At 47.6% G+C, this 22,667-nt stretch overlaps 1 protein-coding gene across 7 annotated transcripts in view; it reads right to left on the bottom strand.

Moving 5' to 3' along the window:
- ERI3 (ERI1 exoribonuclease family member 3) overlaps positions 1-22,667 on the bottom strand; it is a 125,784-nt gene that overhangs the window by 81,218 nt on the left and 21,899 nt on the right. For all 7 annotated transcript variants that reach the window (XM_047725686.1, XM_047725687.1, XM_047725688.1 and 4 more), the window contains 3 exons: positions 11,348-11,464; positions 4,994-5,053; positions 660-751 (listed from right to left, as the gene is read on the bottom strand). In XM_047725686.1, coding sequence (XP_047581642.1) covers positions 660-751; positions 4,994-5,053; positions 11,348-11,464 — 269 coding nt within the window. The remainder of the gene's footprint in view (positions 1-659; positions 752-4,993; positions 5,054-11,347; positions 11,465-22,667) is intronic.

Below are 22,667 nucleotides of genomic sequence, written 5' to 3'. Positions count from 1 at the left end.
TGCGGACAAAGGAGGGACAAGGAGGCTAGGGAACTGGGTAGCTCCCTAGAAGCAGCCCTCTCTCATCCCACCAATGGGCCTGCAGTTGAATCATCAGGGCCTTGTACCCCAGATAAAAGGATGGCACAGCAGAATGGTTAAGAGACAGGATCCTGGAGCCAGGTTGCCTGGGTTTGAATCCTGGCTCCGTGTGTTCTTGGGCAAGTTACTTAACCTCTCTGTGCCTTAATTCCCTTATCTATAAAATAGGAATAAAAGTACCAAGGTTTATTAAACAAATGACTATTTCTAAAGCATTAAGGGTAGTAAACACTATACATTTGGTAGAAAAAAAAAAGGATCTTCTTTTAATCCCTTCCTTCCTTCCAGGGCAGTAACACGGAGCCCCACAACTGGAAGGGCTGTCCTGAGCAGTGGGACCTGGCAAAGGCAGGAAGGTCCAGACAATTGCAGACCTAGTAGGGTCCTTGATTGGTCTACTCCCAGCTCCAGAGTCAGAAGGCGGGTTCCCAGCCCTCTTTACACCGTGGCAGCCCCAAAGATCCAGGGACTCGCTGAGCCAGCTTCCCTGTAGGCTTGGACGTGTTGGCCTGCGAAAGGCATGACCTGGTCCCATAGTTTCCAAGCCCTGCCAATAAAGTAGTCCTTCTCATACTCACATGACTTTCAAGTCCCAGTCTCCACAGGTGACAAAAATTGACTTGACGTTTGGATCTAAGAGGCCTTCTTTCGCCATCCACTCATCGACCCTCTGAAAAGTACACAACACGAACAGATGAGATTTTCCTTTTTTTTTCTTCCCAAGTCTGTGAAGAGCCACACCAAAGAAACGCAGATAAGCTGCTTGTAATCAGAGCAAAAGAAAAATGTAATCTTATCCGGCCATGGCTCTGCTCTTGGCTCTCAGCCTTGGCTCAGGGCTGAGGGGGCAGTGGAAGGGTGATCCCTGCAGGGAAGATCCACAAACCTGAATGAGTGGGGGAAGGGAGCCCCTCCACTGCGCCGATGCCTGGCAACCTAACCCCAGATGGGATAAGGACATATCCCGGTAAGTCGGTCCTCAAAAGCAAAGCCTAGCACAGCCACAGGATGCCCTGGGCCATGAGGACAGGCGGGAAGGAGGCCCCAGGCAGGGACTCCAATCCACAGGTTCATTCATTCCTGTTCATTTCACCCTCCCACCAAAGGCTTATTAACCAAATTTATGAATTTCCCAAATGAGGATGAAGTTAATCTTCACTGTGAGTCTAGCAGAAAAAGCTCCCTTGCTGGGCTGGAACTCCACCTTGATCCCTGGGGTGGCACTGCCCGCTTCAGTCTCTTGAAAGCTCATAAACTGGCCCCAGACTTTACGTTTCCCCTCTCCTGGTTGAGGATTCAAATCCAGATTCAGGAGAATCTTTTCAAAGCTGAGCTCAATGCCTAGACAGGGATAAAAACTGCTCCTAAACACACTTTAAGTATTTCTTTCCCTTCATCCCTTTAATCAGTTTCAGTATTTGCACTCACAGGGAAAGTACAGATACTAAAATCAGTATATACTGAGAGAATTATCATAAAGCGCTCCTGAAGCATTGCCTATTTTTCAGAAGATCCAGGAATGGGGTGGGAGTACAGCAGATGACCACCGTGCCATTCACACAGAAGGATTCGTTTTTAAAGGCTACATTGCAAAGTTGCTACAAATGCAGGATTGAAAGTCAGACACATCTGGGTGCTAACCTTGGCTCTTCCATATCCTGGCTGTGTCACTGATGGGAAGTCATTTAAAAGTCATTTAACCTCTGTGAACTTCAGCTTCCTTCATCTATAAAACGAGGTAGCATGACTAACCTTACGGGGTTGTTTTGAGAATTAAATGTAATAATGTATTAAGTGCCTACCACAAAATAGACAGTAGGCTGAGAAGGCGAGAAAGGCAAATCATCTAAATACAATAAAATAGATGCAGCCACGGAGAAGCCACCAGAATGCTGTAGGACCAAGAGGAGGAGGTGACCAGCTCTACCTTTGACAGAGAAAGGAGTCTGAAAGGAAGGCTTCACAAAGACGCCACTCCCAACTAGGGGACCTGGTGGCTGGGTTTGCATGACAGGGTGGAGCAGAGCAAAGGAAAGTACAGGCGCAATCATTTTGTATTGAGAAGCAATTGTGTGCTCAGTATCTGCCTCCCCCAACAGACTAGAAGCACCATGAAGCAGGGACTTTCATTCATCTTATTCACTGTGTAAATCCTTAACCCAGCAGGGTCCTCTCAACAGATTCCTGCTGATTCACTAAAACATGAGTAGGGAATAGTGTGACTGAAGTCCAGTGTGTAGAAAGGAAGGACAGGAAATGACACTGGGGGATACATGGGCCATACTGTGAAGACTCCAGTGGGTAATGGAGAGCCCACTGAAATCGTGAAGGAAGCTAACTCTTAGCAGGTGTAGGCTGGCTCCCTGGGACATCTCAAAGATACTGGAGGCCTGGTCCACGCCAAAGCAGTCTTTGAGTAGAGCCAAAGGTCCTAGGTCATTCTCTGGCTAGAGTGGTCCTACCTCTCAGGGGGTCAGAGCTGCTCCTTGAGCCAAACTGTGCAGACCCTCCTCACGGTCTGCACACCAAAGAATTGCCCTCAGCCGAAGAGTCTCCCCAGCAAGCTAAATTCTGGAACTTCCACTGCTGAATGGCTTATTTCCCCAGCCTCCATGGCCCACTTGCACAGAGGACATGGACACATTCACATTCATGTATCCTTTCCCATGACTTTATGTAAGAAAAGAAGTAAGGCAATCCTAGGGCTGCCTGTGTCATCCAACCTTGCTCTAGCTCACTGGCCTTATATCCCCAAGGTAAGTGCCCTATCTGCTAGGGGGGTATCCCAATGCCCCAACTCCTACACAGTGGTCTTGGAAAAGATAGCAAGACAGGATTGTCAGGAGCCAGTGCCCAGCAGGACCTACCCCATGAGAAGCACTTACTATTCCATGGGGTTATTCCTTGGAAGCTTAGACCCAGCCCATTCACTGGTGCAACAGATGTTTAGTGAGAACCTTTTAGGGTGAGCTGTCCAGGGAAGTGGTACTATATTTGGAATAAAGACTGTTTTTTTCCTTCCCTTCTCTGCTTAAATGGACGAAGAGTTAGAGGAATTACCAAGACAATCCCCAATGAACTGTGACCACCCTCCCAGCTACTGAAGGTCTAGCATGAGTCCTACCTGAACCAAACTAGTCAGAGAAACATCTAGCTGACCACTCGCTCAGAGCCTTGGTTAGGACAAGAAGTCAGCTTTTTAGCTATTTGACCAACTCAGGGCTAATGAGACAAAGCAGAGCCCATTGTGGTCTCCTGGCCAGAGACTCCCTATTCAGGCTGATGCCAGGTGTCTTCCCTTTTCACCCACAAAGTACGCTAAAGTAGCAGAAAGTAGCCTCATGGATAAGACTCAGAATCCCCCCAGCATTCTGCTCCAGGCTGACCTGAGATTAGCAGGAGGAAGCCTCCTAAAGACCATAGCTCCCTCAAACAGCACCACTGAGGGAAAAAAAAAAAAATCCCATAACCTCAATAGCTCTGGTTTGATGCTGGACGTCTTCCTTCTAGGATCCTGGCCGGAGACATTCCAGGAAATAGCGTGTGGCCTCCCTCAGAAGCTAGGCCCTGGCTGGGACATAGGAAAGGATGGGTTGGTCCCCTCTTTCTCCTTGAGTCTGGTCTTATAGGGAGCATCGATGCTGAGGTGCCCCCTCAATCATAGGAGCCAATCTCCCCTCAAAAAAAGAGGGTCAGTGGGGCTGTGAGACACCTCACAGTTCATCTTCTCTTCTCCCAACCTACTGCAGGCACCCTAACACTGACCCGACCCAGAGCTTGACTGATCAGAGAACCCAGGCTTGTACACTCCCAGGGACAGGGAGTATACCTGCCACCGGGTGGGCCTAAACCCGACTCCATCCTGAGGAGTCCCAGGAAATTCAGTCTGCATTTCTCTCTCCCATGGGACAGGGCCTCTAGATCTTCTTCCCTCCCCAGTCTACCCCCCCAACTTCCTCTAGGCTGACTACCTCCACTGTAGACGTGCCCTGCTACCCACCCCCAACTCTGCTTCCTCCTGTGCTTTGATAGGGGCTGAGCTTTGGGTTTACTGGTCTTAAAGATAAATAAAGCACCTAATGAGATCCATGGGCTTTTTCTCTTCTCCCCTCCCCCTAGAGAGGAGGGAGGGGGGAAAGGGACCTTCTCCCTCCCCCAGGCCAGAACGGGTGGGAGAAAAGCTGAGGCCAAGCACAGCCCTCGCTTATTCCCTCAGGCTGGAGCACAAGCAGCAGCATCTTAACCTTTTCCAGCTCCCTGAGGAGAACATCCTAGAAGTGTGGTCTCTGCCAAGGGTTCTAAAGCCTTTAATTTGATTTCCCTCACATAGGCAATTGTTGTAATTATTCTGATTAGGAACCATTACCCAGTGCAGCCTCTGCACCCCTGACAGGCACAGTGCATCCAGCGGCAAGCTGCAGTGGGGCAGGCGGGCCCAGCCGCACCTCCTGGAGGAGCTGACAGCAAACAAAAGCCATCGATGGGGAGTTCTGGGTGAGTTAATGAAGTGCTCACATGCCACAAGAAGCCAACACTAAAGCTAAACAAAAACACCTTCGGTCTCCAGGGCTAGTCCTGCGGTGCCACGGCTCGGCTCCCCTCCTCCCCGATGCGCCTAGCGCCGGCCGCCTGTGCTGCCCAGCCCAGGGCCAGGGGCCAGGAGGAGGTGGAGGCCCCGTGTGGAACTCGGGGCAGCACTCGGACATCTTGCCAGTAACCCTGACGGGAACAGCTGGAGATGACAGATCAATGGTTCAATACTCTCAACAGCATGTCACTGATGTGACAGCAAATGTTATTCTAATCAAGCCATAATCATAGTCAAATTACACGGCTACATTCTCAGGAGGGGAGGGAGAGAAAGGCAGCGGAAAAGGGTCAGAGGTCAGGAATTAAAGGTCACTCAACCTACCTCCAGTACTTGCTGCAGGCTCGGCTGACCATCCACCATGGCTTGAATAATCCCAGTGAGCTGAAAGGAAAGAGAAATAGCCAATAGGTGGAATAGCAGGACACAGGGTCTCAAAGCCGGACTGGATCCTCTCCTTTCTCCTTCTGCCATAAAAGACTGGCCTGCACTGCTTTTGGCTCAGAACCTGCCAGAGGCCTTGGGAATATAGTCCCAGGACATAAGGTGAACTTTCTCCACAACATCCTGCCCCAAGAGGGGGAAACACATCCATGCTGACCACAGGGTATGTTTCGTAGCTATTTCAGCTTTCACTTTGAAAAGAAAAAAAAAAAGGAAAAAGATTTTATGTGTCTTGTATTCAATAAACTCCAATAAATCCCTACAAATTATAATCTAAAATACATTTACCTCCAAGCTTCACAGAAGATCTTGTAGACCTTGAGGAATGCTCACACAGGACAGCCACACCTGGGTTCAAGTCCACCCCTTCTCTGGGTCTCAATATCCAGCGTTTTCCCAACATCAGAGAAGAACCGGGGGAACCCGACAGGCATCTACCCTTTACCCTGAACACCTGGGTCCTTGATACCAACCAGGCAAGCAAGAAGTAGACATCTTTAACTGACAGGGAAACACAGATGCAAATGCCTAATAAAGGAACCTGGTCTAGAGAATTTCTGACTCACAGGTCTATGCTCCACCCACGTCAGACCTAGGTTCAAACAGGCTTGTTGCTTTGCTTTGTTTTGTTTTAAAGTGAAAATATCCTTCGAACACAGAGGAAGATAGACTGCCTCAGGGATCTGAGGCAGGAGGCCCCTATCCACAGACCTGGACCTTGCTGGAAATCACCATGCCCAATGTGCCCGGGGCTACTTCTACAGAGAGCTGCATCTCAGGCTTGCTGGGGAACTTCTTCTTCTTCCTTTTTTTAAAGTGTTGGGGGGGGGGGATTAAACTCCAATTAAACTATAATTACATTTAATGAATATCAAATATCCAACTCACAGGAACCGCTGGCTCTAAGAAGGAAGGTTATTTTCTCATAGCGACTTACACGGAATGGTAATACACACCTTTTAGGGAAGAAATTTTCATTTTAAGAACGCGGAGTTCCTCTAGGTGGGTTTCTGTAGTTCATCAAGTCATTATTAGGTGGTATTTTAAGGAAGTGTAAGGACACAGCCACTCTATTTTATATTCCAGAAACTGTTTTTATATTAATCTGTATTTTAATTGGGTAACAGCTGCTGCCTACAGACTTCCCATGGTCTAAAAGGAAAATAAATTAGAAAGATTAACTACACTGTTGTTTCGCAAGGCTTTAACCCACAGCAGGCCCGCCCAGCTGGCCCCTCCACACCCTTTCCTTGCTTGGGAGACCGAAGAACTGCCCAGCAGAGGGAGGGCCTGAGCCAAAGAGAAGGAAAGTTGGTCCACTGAGGGCTAGGGGTGGGGCTGGGAGGTGAGGGGTGAGGAAGACCTCTGGGTCAGCAGCTTTAATCTTCGAGAGCTAACACTCCTCCTTTCATTTAGTCAACAACTACTCATGGACAGCCTACAATGTACTGGGCCCCATTCCAGGAACTAGGGATCCAGCCGTGAGGAAAAACTGAAATCCCTGCCCTCATGGAATCTGCATTCTTCTTGGCAGCCCCTTCTAGGCCCAGCCCTGCCAGCACCCAGAGCCTGCACACCTTCCAGAGCACACCCTAAGCAGGCAGCGGCCCTGTGTTTTGTCTCAGGCACACAGAGGCCAGAGTCCAGAGTGGGCTTGTTGTTGACTCCAGGTGCACTACCCAGGTGACTAACAAGCACCCACCACTGCTCTTCCTGGCCCCGCTTCTCTCCTGCTTCATTCTTCCAGGACCAAGCCATACCCCCAAGCCTGGAGCTAAGACTTGGGTAAGGACTATCCTGGAAAACCTATAGCCACTCATGCTTCTTAGAAAGCTCTAGGGTCTGTGTGCCATTCCCATGTCTCATCTGAGTCTTCTGGGGTAAGGTTAGGTCTACCATTTCTTTTGAATCCTTATACCCAGGGTCACTGAGATGAGCTGAGCACTGAAGGGTTTCCAGAAAGGTTCACTCACAGAAAAAAACCAATGGCACCCTTGTCAAGAGACCTCCCTCCTTGGAGATGGGTCTTGGGTCAGCATCTATGTACTCCACCTGTTCCTGGCCCCCAGAAACTCACTAATGTGGGGAGAGAAAGTCACTGCACTATAAAGGAAAACCAGGGCACCGCTCTGCACGACCTCTCACTACAGACTAGGCCCGCCTTTTCCACCCTGGTGGTAGGCAGTAGGGCTCCAGGGTCCTGGGGCTTTCTCACACTCCTGTCCAGCGGTCAGCAAGCCTGGAACATCAGCCTGGGAGAAGCCCAGTGAGACCAGCTCCCTCTCTCTCTCCCTGGTTCCTAGACCACTCGTGGTTCAGCCAGACACAGCTTACAGCTGACGTCCTAAAGGGCTTGAATTCAACCTCCAGAGACACAGGCGCTTGCACTATTGGTTCAGCTAGAGGCACCCTTCCAGGGGAAGCCCTCACTCCCCTGTATGAAGCCTTCCAAGGACAGACTACATCTTACTGGCTCCACCAAGGCACTAGTTGAAGAAGAGTGTGAAATTAAGAAATTAGTCCCTGTATCTGATACAACCTAAGACATCTCTAAGACATAAAACAGAAGCCATGAAAGCTAATTTAATAAATTTAATAAATACTGGAAAGTTCTACCTTAGGCATAACTTAAGTCCTTCATGCTGCAGTTTGAATCCAATCCCACTTGGGTTAATATATATTTGTAAAAAGCTTTTACATCCTCACAATGAAAGGTACTAGAGCAAAGCCAAGTATTATTAAGCTGAGAACCAGGGCTCACAGGCTAAACAGAGCTCAAAGACCTTAACCACTTAAAGCTGGAGAGGTGAGAGGAAGAATTAATGTGTGCTCTGTGGCTCCTTTCACTGAGGGATTACAGATTAACTCCCGCTTCTCCAGACTCGGAAACCACAAGGCAAGGGGCTTTTAACCCTGACTGATAACATGACTGGTTACTGAGATCCCCTACCCTCACAAGGGCTTTGTCCGGGAACGAGCTGGCTTCATCATAAACACTAGCCACTACAGGAAGCAGCCCAGGACACTCAATGCCAATAGCATGTCAGCATCCAGCGCTTTCTCCTTTCACAGTTTATCTCCAACACAATCGTATTCTGACACCAAGACAGTTTGTTGATTACATAAGCACTTGTCTCTGGTGTACAATCTGATAATCAGACCCACTCTTTCTCCTCAGACAAAGAGACCAATAAATCTAACCCTTTATAAGTACAGGTGCAAGACAAAGCCCTTTACTGGCATTTAGCAAAATTGGTATTTTTTTCTAGTTTTTTTTTTTTTTTTCCCCCCAAGACAATGACAACAACAACAAAAAAGACTACACATGGTCAGGGACTCTGGCAGCAGCCCAGCTGCTAGAAGCAGAGATCTGACAGGTTGGAACAGATTCTAGATGTGGGAGAGAAAGGGCTTGGGAAGGAATGAAACTTATCCCATCCTGTCTCTGTTAGAAACAAGTCAGACTATGAACTGGAATGAAGAAAGGATGTGAAGAAGGCTACTCACATGCCCATTACAGAGAGCAGTAAGAGTGTCTGTATGTGGGTCACATACCCACTCAAGGCAGCATCCCTCTTCTTGGCTGCCCAGCACTGAGCCTGTCTCTCCCCCGCACAAGCATGTGCTCATATGTGTACTTATGTGTCATGATGTGTGTGCACACACATACACACACAGGCCAGGGTTCTTAAGAACTTCTTGTGCACAAGAGGGAATCCTACTGGAGGAGATGCTTAGGCACAATCCTTACTGAAGAAAGATCTTCTCTGACCGTGATGATCTCTCTCTCTGCCCCAAAGGCAGCCCACTGCCACACAGGACGAGGTCGCACAATGTCGGCCTGCATCCTGTGCCCATGCCTTTCTCTATATTCCACTCCATTTGGAATGGAAACGGCAATATTTAGATGATCTGAGGTTTTCCAAAGAAGACTTCACTTGCTCGAAAAGACAGAGTGAGCAGGACAGTTACTTCAGGGCAGGGGCAGGGTGGCAGGCAGCAAGGTGTGGTTGAATACTCTTTGACAATATTCACTCATTTAAGAAACACGTGTCAAGTGCTTACTTGGCACCAGGCTCCAATGATGGGCCAGAGATAGATCAGACCTAGGTTCTGCCCTCAAAGAACACACGGTCTAGTGGGGAGACACATAAGTAAATACAGTATAATGCATCGCTCAGGGCTTTGGGTGGTGGCACCAGCCATGGGCTCAGGGAAGGCTCCCCAGAGAAGGTGACCCTGAGCAAAGTCCTAGAGGACAAGTGTTGGGGGTGGGGAGGGAGAGGACAAGAGTGGGAGCAGCGTACCGGCAAGAGCATCACAGGCACAGGGAGACGGTGAGGGGGCAACCTTAGGTGAGCAAAGTGCAGGGCATGAAGCAGGAAAATGTGAGGCTGGACAAAAGGCCAGGACCAGGTCAAGGAGAGTTGGAGGCTCCAGAAGCCTGAGGCGAAATCGCACCCTTGGTGCCACAGCTCACTCACATCTTCACTTTCAGATAAGGCTTCAGGACAATGGTCCCAACCTCACCATGCCTCCTGCCCTCCAAATTATGTATGTGTGTCCTGGGGTGAAGCTTTCCAGAAAAAAGAAGAATAGCTCTCATCATAGTCTCACAATCCCTCCTCCCTCTACCCCCCAAAAGAAGCAGCAGCAGCCCTGATCTCAAAAAAATCCCTTTTCCCAATACTCTCAGGTACTCACTCCTGCCCAGGGCTGAGCTCCAACAGCACTGTTCCATGCCAAAACAAGAGTAACCTTTCCCAAATTGGGGCCTGCCCGGCTGTGCCAGGTAGCCTAGCTGCAGCTGGAACCCCCATGGGGAGTCTGCACACAGACAGGAGGAAGAGAAGGACAAGAGGATATTGCATTTTCAGGCCAGTGGCTTGCTTAAGGAAAATCTTCCCTTTCCACAAGGAAGGGGATTTTCACCATTAAAATGGTGACTTTTTTTTCCCAAAAGGGGCAAAAAGAACAGATTAGCGCCCCCTGGTGGTACAGGTAATTTCCAGGGGACAAGGGGGGAAAAACAGCAGATTCCAAGGGAGCAAGAATCTCAACATCATTAGTGGGAACAAAGGGGGTGAGAGACTACACACCTTGGGAGATGGATGCCTGCACCAAAAGGCCTATCTGGGTTGGGCGTGAAACACTGGCATCAAGCCCAGTAGCAACCCCCGGAAACTTCGTATCTGGGCTGAGTCAACCTCAGAGTCCATGGGGCCCTCCCATCAGTGGCAGGTAGGCCCTTTCCCAGCATTCCCCACACCAAGACAATGGTTTTAGGGTCACTCAAGAGCTTTTTTTCTCATGTTTCACTTATATGCAGAAAGTAGATTTCTAAACAAAGGCACACTATCTTGAATATACCCCAGCCCCAAATTCTTAAAAAAAAAAAAAAAAAAAAAAGATTCCAGAAACACTCATGTTTTCCCATTACTTCTGCTGCCACACATACATGGCCCATGATTCCACTACAGCCTGTGGCTACCACAGTGCAAAACATGCCATGTCACAGGGGAAACTAGTCACAGAAGATCCTGAGAATAAGAACTCTGCAGGGGCACCTGCTCTCCGCTATTAGCTCTTTTAAGCCTCTAGCAAGCATCAAGATCTCAAGTTAGCCCAGTTTTACAATCTGCAGAATGGGGCCAATACTAACCTGCTGGCAAAGTGGCTGAGTCCAATACCAGCACAGCATAAGGGTAAGGCCATTTCAGCCTCATATAACCACTTAGACCACCCTTCTCTTTCCTCAACGATAGGGTTGTGCTTCCCACAAACTCAAGCAGGGCCACTTTGCTCCAGGACAGAAAAACATCACCAGAAGCTAAGAGAGCCTTAACATAACCTCTCCTTCCAAGAAGCTGAAATCTTTACTTCTTGTCAAGAGGCCCAAAGGGAAATGGAACTGAAGAGAAACTGAGCCCCGGAAGCACCACCCTCGAGTGGGGCAGCACTCCAAGTGCTGGTCACCAGGAGGGGTAGGGACAATAAGGGAGGGAAAAGGCTGGGGAAGCCGGGACAGATTGTGCCACTTCTTGGGTCCCCAGTGACCACAGCAGTGCAAGTGGAGTGGCAGACTTTGTAAAATGCCAGCTGATGGCTGGGTCCCATGCTCACCTGCCTTAACCAGCAGTAAGACTCAAGCTGCCCTAAGCTGCAGGGTCAGCGAACAAGTGACCCAAAACTCCTGTCCCAGCAGCCCGGGCTGCCCCGCTCCAGGGCCCTTACCTCTGTACAGAAGGGAGTAAGCTGTGGATGGACTACGGGCTGGACATACATGTGAAAGGTAGACTCAATCTCCATGGTCCGACCATTTAGCTTCAGGATGGGGAACTCGATGATTTCCTGGAATGGCAAAGACATAGAAAAAGAAGAACACACTTTTTTAACCAACCATTTCAAGGAACTCAAGAATGAGGGACTGTTTTGGACTCCTGAACTCCTGACAGAACAGACCCAAGACTGAAATGGCACCAGCTCAGTTTCCATCCTAACCTTCCCACTGTCACTACCCTCACAGGCAGCAGGGACTAGACACACCCCACTCCCACTGTCTCTGGAAAGAGGAAAGAAGACAGTAGTACAAGCTGCCCCAGTTTCCCCAACTGGTTCTCTGCCAGAGGCCTATTTACCAGAGCCCACAAAAGTAGCCCCACTGCTTCCACTTGCCCAGGCCTCTGCCCTGGATGGGCCTGGATCTCCAGTCACCTAGACAACCAGCCATAAGACCAATCAGAGCCTTCTGCATTTGAAGTTTAAGCAGAACCGATGAGTTTCTTCATTCGTTTTTCAAAAAAAAAAAAAAAAGATAAATAATAAATAAAGCCAAAGGGGATACTAAAGAGAAGCAGAAAACTGAGTAAGAGTAATAGGAGCTAGTGCTTCCCACCTTTCTTTCAGGCAGTACACCCTCCCCCAGCCTGCTCCCCCCAATCACTTAGCCAGCCCTTCCCAGTCCACTGGAACGTAATGGAAGAGAAGGAGGAGGAGTGACAATTTGTTTGGTGTCTCTAAGATTAATTTGTCTCCGTTATTTAATAGAGATGCACAGCGCCAAGGTCCTGGTGTGCAAACAGGCTTGCAGAACGCTGGCTGTGCAGCACGCCTCCCACATCGCTCCTGGGAAGGGAGGAATGCACCAGAGGGGGGAGAGGGCAGGAGAGCACACACGCACCAGAGAGAAAAGGGAAAGCGAGGAGAGAGAATAAAAAAAATTATTGCTTTTTAATATTCAAAAACAGTTTGCAAAATTTAATCAAAGCAGAGGAAAAGCTAACATTTTTACCACTTTGACATTTTTATTAGCGCTTTCATAAATTTTTAAAACATGAATGGAATTAGTTTACAACACAAAAAAACTGCCCTGAAAACATCTGGAAGAGACAAATAGGAAATAATAAAAAAAATAAATAAAAGCAAAATCCTCCGAGTAAAATTAGCATGTGGAAAAGGCCTCCACTGCAGAGAGCGAAGGGGGGCTCTGCCTACTCCGTGCCCCCAGTAGTCAGCTCCAGCGGCATCCCTACCCCAGGTTCCCAGTTCTAGAGGGGATCTTTCTAGTATCACTAAAGTCAAGGCAAACTGGTTCTCTCCAGGGACAGCCTGGAGGAGCAGCACGGAAGCTATTGACACCTGACCATGTGCAGGACGTGGACGAGTGGGAAGATGGGAGAAATGGCCAATCTCCTTGATGTCGCAGGGCAGCCAGGCAGCCTCTCCCTCAAACGCACTTGTGATTATCGGGCTTGTTTTTAAAGCATCTATTTTTACCCAACACCTTCAAGCAGGACTGAAGACCCAATCAAGGCAGTGAGATTTCATGACAGAAAAACCCAGAGGTTCTGTTTGCTTGGCCTCCCCAGCTGATCCCCCCAAATGGGGAAGCTGACAGGAGCCCCCTGAGATAGGAAGGGCAACAAGGCTGAGGCAGAGGGGGCAATGGCAAGGAGGCCCCAGCTTTTGCTTAGGTTAGGTGATACCTTTCCTCCCAACTTGAGACGAGGAGACTCCCCCAGTCCCCCGGGCCTTTCTCACTCCTCACAAAACACTCCTTAGCAGAACTGGCAGAAGATAGTTTTGTGCTGAAAAATAAAATGGAGGCACACATACACAAAAATACATACTGGTCCCCCTGAAAAACCAGACAGCCAAGATTTCCAAGCACTCCCTCTGAAGCGGGGCTCACCGGATGCCCGAATTTCTGATGTATCCTGCTTCTCCTGCTACGGAGAAGCAGCACTTCCCCAGAAGGAGCTCCACAGCCTGGTGAGTTTGGCTGCCCTGGTGTCTAAAGAAACAAATACAGCCAGTTCCTCACTAACAATGTTAGCTTGGCCCACAATGAAATTGAACCTGTGACACAACTGTACTTTTCATTTAAACTTTCATTTGGAGAGAAGCAGTGTTTGGAGACCTGCAGTTTGTCCTGCTAATAAAGACAAGTGTTGGGACCTTTAAGGATGCCATTCATCTCTGGCTTTTATTAAATTCAATTTTCTTAAGCCCATGATACATTATGAAATTAGGAGATGACATTCCTCTGGAAACAAAAATATCTATCAAACATAAATAGAAAAAAACCCTCTATTACCAAGAATTTATGGCTTAAAGTTGATCTCTTTCCACTTTTTTACAAGCACATGGTTTGTTTTAGATATCTGAAATGTTATTACAGATCTAGAATTTCATTAGTATTTATTATAAAATAGTAAGCGCTTCAGCTCCTGCTCTGACCAGCACCAAGTCGGCATCCCCGGTAGATTCTCTGAAAATGGCCTTTGGGTTTCCCCACCGCAGCTTGCTCTTCCACCTCTCCTGCTGCTGGCTCCCTCACCCCGAGGGAAATGGAGCTAACCCGTGCTCACACTCAGTAGTACCCTTCCAGGGACGAAGAAGCAGCTAGCCTCAGCTCTAAGCAAACTGAGAAAGGAGATCCCAGAGAGACCTGGCGGCCAGGGACACAGCGAACTGGACCTATCCTAAACACACCTCTCCAGAGGTCCATCAACCAGGCCTTCTCCCCAAGCCCAAGAAGAGGGACTTCCAAGAGCCAATCTTAGAACACGACTTTGCATGCGTCCCTTCTCAGCACCATCAGTGGCTGCTGTGTCAGTGACCTTGCACACTGGCACCCTCATTTAAGCCAATGAGGATGGAAAGAAGAGCTTCGGACAGAAGACCCTCTGGGGAGTCAGAGCACAAAGGATTTCACTTTGGTACTTCTTAACCCTCGCATATTACCCATCCAAGCCCAGAACCTCAAAATCCTGGCCCCAACAGCCCATTCATGGGAGAGGAACCCTAATCTCTACCAAGGGGGCGTGACTCTGCAGCCAGTGCACCCAGAGCAGGCCAACAGTTTTTGGCTCATAAGGATCGGAAAGGTAAGATCAAAGTTACAGGTTGATCACATTAATTCCAACCAGGCGCTTGGGAAGCTGTGCCTCCGTGCTAGCTTCGGGAGGCAGGCGCTCTGATGATGATCAAACTGTTATTCCTGCCCCTCCTCCTTTTCCCTCCCTCAATCTCCTCATTCCCCTGGGAGGAAGTTTTTAGGAGTAGCTGAGTGTCTGCTTACGCAGAGGTAGCACCAGGAAGGAAAGAAGAACCAGTGTGTGTGCACCAGCCCTCTCTTCCTCCTCTAACAGTTTCCCAATTCCTTACATGCGTATGTCATGTGCATTCAATTAAACCACCTGGGCGGCATCTACTGGGAGCAGGGCACTGTACGGGTGTTGGGAGTGGGGATTTGGAGGAAAGATGTAGCCTCTGCTTTGGAGAAGTGCACAGACTAGTGAGCAGAGAAGATACTGACCAACTAATGAACAACGCACTACGATAAACATCTTAGTGGAGGGACATACTGAGTGTTAGGACTTTCAACTTACAGGTGTGCTTGCAAATACATTTTCTTATCTTACCCTTATTAATCCTGGAAGATAGGTCCTATCAGCGGCAGCAGCAGCTCATAAACTAACACTATTAAGCAGGTACTATTTACCAGGCAAGGGCTGGGTGTGGACATAGAGACAAATATAAGGAGACGTGGCTCCTCCGTCTGAGGGGCAAAGAGTAGAGAGGAGCTGGCCCCAACACCCTCAGGGCCACGTGGAAAATGGAATCATTTCATTCCTTCCATTTGTTGTTTACTACATAGCAGACCCTCCGCCAGATGCTTAACAGGAACGACCTCACTGAAGCTTCCTAATAACTCAGGAGGTGGGAATCACTAAGATCTTTATTTTACAGATGAACTCAGGCCCAAAAAGAAGTGGTGCTTTGCTCGAGGTTACACTCCTTGTACGGGGCAGAACTGGGACTCCAAATGGGGAAAGGAGACTTAAGAGAACAGGGCTCCCAGCTTTCAGAATCTGACAGTTCAAGAGCTGATTCTTCCAGGCTGAAAGGCTGTCTTTAGGAGGCTTGGCCTGCTATCTCCTCGGAAGAGAGGCTGCTCTCGAGTTACCAGAGCACAGAATGTAGCCTCCCTGGGCAGAAAGTCCTGGAGGACCACTGCTGCACAGTGATGCAGCTGGCACTATGCTCTGAGGGCAGGGACAGTGGGAACCCGGAGCCTTAGGTCTGCATCTCCAGCACCCAGCTCTGTCCTGGCACACAGAACTCACTCTCTCCGCTTCTGATGAGTAACACCAGAGGGGGCCGTAAATGGCAAGGCAGAAGCCAAGCACTTGGCTCTAAGAGAAACATTTCAGCTTTTACACAGCTCCCCACAGGTCAGGGAGATGAAGTGATCTACTGAAGGTGACAAACAGGGTAAAGGTGGTGGTGGAGACAGGATTCAAATGCAGACATAGAACACCCCAAAGCACCTTGTCTCTCATCTTTAAGCGGCTTCTCATCCTCCCTCAACTGCTACAAACCACCAACATCCAGCTTTCTGTCTGTCCAGACCCAGGGTTCCCTGGAACACAAAACTTTCAGAGCTAAAACTGGGACAGCAGGTCACCCTTCACTATCCACAAGCTACCTGGACCACTAGGTTGTCCAAGGATAGAGCATAATAGTCCCCAAAAGCTGGTCTGCTGATGGTGGATGGGAATTAGCCACAACTTGACAACTCAGGACAAAAGCCTCAGAACTTGAATTGTTCAAAGTATCCAGGGTTCCAAACCTACTGTGTCTGTTGTCTCCCTCAATAAAATGCCAGCAGCAAACCTTTCTTTGTTTTTTTAAGGGGAGAGAAGACAGATAAAAAGGAAGAACTAAGTAAATATTCTTTTACCTTTTTAAGTGAGCAGAGGTATAAGTTGGAGCAAAGGTTTTAGACAGAGCTGCTTTCTAGTTGCTCAACGAGGAACACCAGAGATTGTCTTGATTAACTGAGGACAAAAGTGTAATAGCATCTCAAGTGAAATTTCACACCTACAACCAGCAGATTACAAGAAATAAATGTGTAGGTTGCTTTCAGGGTATTCAAACTCCCTTCAACTAAAGTGTCTTCAGTGATAAGATTATATTTGAAGATAGAACAACAATAACAAAAGGATTTTTAAGGAGAAGGGACTTAGGTTAGACTGCTGGAATTTCTTGACAATGGGACAGAAGATTTAATAGTGTCACGTTCTTACAGACCTTTTCTCCAAAGCACAGTTTCTCCTTTGCCTGAGCTGATGGCTCTATGGTCCTGTCTAAAATAAGGGAATCAGCAAATCATTATTCATGGCTTCCTCCTCTCAACCCAGGAACTAGCATTCCTTCAATTTAGAGATGGTAACAACTAACCTACCCCTTCCCTCCGGCCTCAGAAGAAAATACTGAACTTTGCAACACACCTGCAAGGAAAGGTTTGATAAATCCAAAAGCGACATTGCACCACAAGGTAGAAAAAGCAGTACGTGGCAAAAACATGAGTTTTCTGCAAATATTTGGGTTTTGCCTACAAGTCCCATGCAAAGGCAGGCCCTTCCTCAAGGGATCGAGGAGGCTCCTGGCCACAGGGAAGAGGGGAAGTTGAGAGGGGAAAGTGAGGGCTACACTGGGCAACGAACAGGGCATGGTTTGCTTAACAGTTTCTCCCTTGGGGGAAAAAAAAAGACATTTTATGCACAAGGAGCTTATTTCTTAAACAAACACTCGTGGTTTTGATTTACACCACAGCCTGCTCCTAAATAATTTATGGCGGTTTAAATTTATTGCCAAGCCCTGGCTGGCTGCAAATTCGAATTGCCAAATAATTAGATTTTAGGGCAAAGCTTATAAATTACCCGTCGATTTGTCCGGACTTGTTTGTCAGTTGCTTTGTGCTTCAGGTCATCTTTGGCATTTGGCTGTTTGGGTTTTAATTGCTGATTTACACTTTGACAGATGAGAGCTGATGCTCGAAGTTTCAGGACAAGGAAGGGTAAAAAATTGGAGCTTTAAAAGGCTGGTTTTTCACCTATATGTCCGTTTTCACTATCCCTACAGACCCCAAAGCAATTAAAATGTAGAAAAGAGGCTGAAAATAGACAGTGCTATTCTTTATTGGGGGGGGGGGGGTGCAGAATGATTTATAATTCACTTTTACTATAATGTGAATTTTAAAAAATAATAATACCAATAAATGAAGGGGCCCAAAAGTTTTCAAAACTGCATCCTCACCCAGGAGTGTGCCTGTCTGTGTCTACCTTCACGTGACTCTGGATCCACCTCAGTTCAAGCATTTTTACATACTCAATTGTAAATAACTGCAGATATTAGTGGCCTCTTTGAAGCTAACCCTCCAGGACAGCAAACAACCAAATGATTCCTTTGTAGCTACCTGTATACATACTGGTCATAAAATTAATTTAAGCAAATCTCGGGGTTGTGTGCAGGAGAGGCCCCCCAAAGGCAGGACTAAGGGAGGGCACGGAAATGGAAGGTTTCCAAGTCCAACTTACCATTCCAGTACAGGAAAAAAAAAATCTCTAGGTGGTGCTTCAGCTCTACCCACTATGTTGATAGAAGGCCTAAAGGCTTTCTCTATGCTTCCAGAAGCAGGGCCTTCTTCCCAGCCACCTGCTCTATCTCAATACCCTGCAATGATGCCATGATTAAGAAGACTTCTAGTACTAATTCCACTAGGAAGAGCTAACTCCTATAGCTATGACATGTAAGGCACTGTTCTAAGCACTTACACTTTATCCTCCCAACAGTCCTATGAGACTGGTGCTATTATTAACCCCTTTTTGCCAGTAGGGCAACTGAAGCATGAAGAGTACAAGTAACTTGCCCAAGGCAAGTCATACCATTAGTAGGTGGTGGAGACTGGGCTCAAATCCAGAGTCCAGTTCTGGAATCTATGCTTCGAACCATTATGTTGTATTACTTCTCATCAGAATAGCCTCTCCCTCAGTTTCCCTCACTTTGGGGATCCAAGGTCCACATTCTAGGACTTGGGCACATGCAGCCAATGACTATTCATTTACTCAACCAGTAAGGTGAGGAAAAGTCACGTAACATGCTCAGGATCACAAGACGAATCAGAGGCTTGGTTAGTCAAAGACCATTTTCCCAATCAGTGCAAATACTGCACCAAAGATCCAGTACTTTAGGGTAACAGGTGATCGGGAGAGGCCCAGGCCCACTCAGGCAGACAGAGGTCCTGGCCAGGCATCTTGGGCAGGAGACCAGAGAAACTGGCTGGGCTTCAGGAGGCCCTGCTCCTGAAAGGGCTACTGGTCTCTTCACAGAAGGCTTAGTTCCATGGGGTGCTTCATAGATTCCCTGCTCTCTGTACAAAGCTGCTGGCCAGAAGCCAGGATAGGAAAACCGTTGTGCTGGTATGACAGCAGATTTTTAAAATCACTGACCATGGAGCAAGCAATACACAGACTGACATCCTGCCTACAATGCACGGAACACTTTTGTCACACATTGGCTCATTTGATCTTACATCTCTGTAAGGCAGGCAGGAATCGCTGACCTATTTTATAGACGAAAAAGCTTGGGAGGTCAGTGGGCCTCAAAGCATGTTCCCTCACTGGGAGCATCCCATCACTAGGGAATTTACCAGAAATGCAAATTCCTAGCCTCTAACCCAGACTCTGGATCAGAAACCCTGAGGTTGGGACCAATAATCCATGTTTTAACCAGCTCTCCAGGTTAATTCTGATCACTCTTCTGACTAAGTTTAAGAACCACTGGTCTAGACTAGAGCAGTGTCTCTCAGACTTCAAATTACCCAAAGATCTTGTCAAATTACAGATTCTATTTAGTGCTGGAGTAGGGTCTGATATTCTAACAGCATTTCTAACAGGCTCCTACATGATGAGGATGCTGCTAGTTCTTCCACCACAGTGACAAACAAAGGTTTAGTCTAGAACATCTATGAGATTATCTCCTCATACTGACCAAGTGAGAATCTGTGCCACAAGTCTTAGTTCCTTTCTTAGAGCAAACCCTTCCTTGGCCCACTTTCAAACACTTGGGACAAGCCTTTTTCTGCCAACCACTCCTGGCTCTAGCCATCAGACATTTCATTCTCCTTGCTGCCACAATCCAGGGGAGAAAAACTGGCAAGTCACACCCCAGAGCTTTACTGAGCAAGCTGGCAACTCTCTGCTAGGGAGCCAATAAGAGATCTTCTTTCATGACAATACGTGCTCCTCTCCAGAAAAAAACACCTTCCTTCTGTCCAAATGAATCAAAAAGCAGCTCTGGATCCTTCTCCAATGAAGACTTCTTGAGAAATACCTAACTGTGGGCACAGATCTGGAACAGGATCCCAGCAATTCCTACAAATATCCCGAGGTACCAAGCTGGGGATTCCTCACCAACATCAACCAACTGCTACATTCTACACCATCACCATGAACTCCCTTTTAAGGTCTACCCCTGGCCTTGTTTCTCTAGCCACTTACCCTTCCAGTGAAAGTAGACCTTATCAAAATGGCATGTTTCATTCCCATTCTTCAATGTCTACCTCCTCTGTCCCCAGTTAACTACCAATCCCTTTCAGTCCATCAGTTGGCCTTCCATTCAAATGCTGCTAAGACTGGGGAAAGAAAAAAAAGCACCCATGAACAATTCAGACAGACTCCCTGGAACTCTATTTTCAAAACACCACAATCTCAAGCCATGACTCTCAATTTCTTTTTTTTTTTTTTTAAAGATTTTATTTATTTATTTGACAGAGAGAGATCATAAGTAGGCAGAGGCAGGCAAAGAGAGAGAGGAGGAAGCAGGCTCCCCGCTGAGCAGAAAGCCCAACGCAGGGCTTGATCCCAGGACCCTGGGATCATGACCTGAGCCGAAGGCAGAGGCTTTAAACCCACTGAGCCACCCAGGCACCCCATGACTCTCAGTTTCTATCACACTTCTGGAGAGCAAGATTCCAAGCTTTCTTTCCAGTTATCATGCTATCTACCTGATCATCACTACCAACCTCCCCTAGGCTTCTGGCCAAATGATTCATCAAAAAGATCCTACTTACAACACCACTAAGGAACTCAGCTTATCGGTGCTCCCTGATAGGAATCTTCAGTTCGGAGCACCCCTTTTACAACCACCATAGGTTCCACTTTTACTCCTTGCCAAATCTCAGTGCCACTGATCCTCAGGGGCCCACCAGTATCCAAAGAAGCCACCGCCTACTTTAAAGCATGGTTCTCAAGCTCACTTCTTTCCCAGCACATCTAAAAACTACAGCACATAACTTTTTCTCTCTAACTCCACTATCACTACCGTAGTCCAGCCTATGAACAACTCTTTCAAATAATGCCTCCTAATCAGGTTCCCCACGTCCATTTCTATTTAAAACCTTCGAACACCTTCCCCACCATTCCCATGAACTCTGGCTTGCAACATCTCCTTCTGTTTCTTCTACTCCATTCAATAACACCTTCACACTTTCTCTTCTGGCTCACCATCTTTCCCCCAGCCTCACCGTGGGACCCTGTATGCTCCCTTCCTTTCAGAAACATCAGCATCTTCAATTAAGAGCCTCTGCCAGCATTCAGCCTTCAGGCCAACCCTTGGCTGGGAAAGGCCTCCCTAGGACTAGACACTGACCAGGGTACTGGAACAGAAGTGGACTGATCACATAAGAGATGTGTTTTCCTGCCCACAAACCAAGATCGTCCACTGGCCACTACATACAGGGATAGGACCAAAACAGCAGGCTATTCCAAGGTACGTGCACATCAGATTAAAAGCTTTGCTCATGTTTGTCTCTCCCTCCAGGGTCCACTTACCTCCTTTCTGATTCTCTCAGCGCCGAATGGGGCTTTGCCCGTGGCAGCACTCTACACTCACAGACCCTTGTCTGCCTGTCCCAGCCTGCTCACCCTTTTGCTGCAGACCTGCCAGCCTGGGGGGCTAGTGTCAATCTGGGAACACTCTTGTTTCAGGCTTTTAGGCTATGACTCAATTTTCACAGCTAGAGCTCAAAGCTCATCACATAAATGTATAGCTGTGGGGTTTTTGTTGGTTTTTTTTTTTGAAGTACTGTGAACACCCAGCATTAAGAAAATAAAAAATAATCACCCCAGTGGCATCTTAATCCAAATGATGTAGGATTCTTTTCCCCAACAAGATAAAGGGATGGAGAAAGCATCTCCTAGTATCAGTTTTCTCATGTCAAACAACTGAGATCAGTCTACAAAGTAAGAAATGTAATCAATATCGGAGAGAAGAAAAAACAAGACAGGATGGAGGCAGGAAGAAGTGAAGCCTATGGACTTAGCTAAATACTCCTCTGGATTTCATTTCACTACCCCCATCCCAAACTACTTGTTTTCTTTCTATGGCTGTGTACCTGTTGCTCCTGCTCAGAGGAAGAGCTTACCCCCATCCTGACACTTCTGCTCTAGCACATTTTCTCTTGTTACCCAGGCCCGCCTGCCTCTTCCTTAACCCTTCCATCTAACCTCTCGGTGTTAGTCAGCCAGCTTATCTGTTTGATGGATCCGGTGTAAGGAAGGTAGCTTCTTCCCAAAGGATGTCTCGCAGATCCAGATCCAAACTGCCAGTACTGTGCGGGATCAGAGGGAGCCACCGTGTCATTCTCTAGCCCTTCTTTTTCCCTGAAGGCCTAGTAGCCCAACCCCGTGCTACCTTAAATAGCACCGGGGTATCCGATTAGCCCTCCCCAGCAATGCTTCAAGGCCTCAGCTTACATATTTTTTTGTTGATCCTTACGTTTTTGCCCACACTTTATTGGCTAAAATTCTCTCAAACCTCTGCTAGCCTTCATACTCTCACAGATCCCACTAAGACCTTCTAGCTCGCAGGGCGCCTGGGTAGCTCAGTCCGTTAAGTGTCTGCCTTCAGCTCAGGTCATGGTCCCAGGGTCCTGGGATGGAGATCCACATCGGGCTCCCTGCTCAGCAGGTAGTCTCCTTCTGCCCCTCTCTGCTGCTAAAAACAAAACAAAACAAAACAAACAAAAACCACCTTCTCAGTTGAATGTGAGAAATACCATATAACCAACACAGATAATCCTACTAAACAAACAGTGAAATATTTGTCACATTCAAAGCCTTTACTCTATCTCTTCCTCATTTTCAACATTTCCACAAACAACCCTGCAATCCATGTCAGTTTTTCAGACTCGGGTCAATTCATC

Source organism: Lutra lutra, chromosome 4 (assembly GCF_902655055.1).
Source record: "Lutra lutra chromosome 4, mLutLut1.2, whole genome shotgun sequence".
In the NCBI taxonomy this organism is placed as follows: domain Eukaryota; kingdom Metazoa; phylum Chordata; class Mammalia; order Carnivora; family Mustelidae; genus Lutra; species Lutra lutra.
Note: the sequence above shows the minus strand (reverse complement) of the source record. Positions and strands in the feature narration are given on the sequence as shown.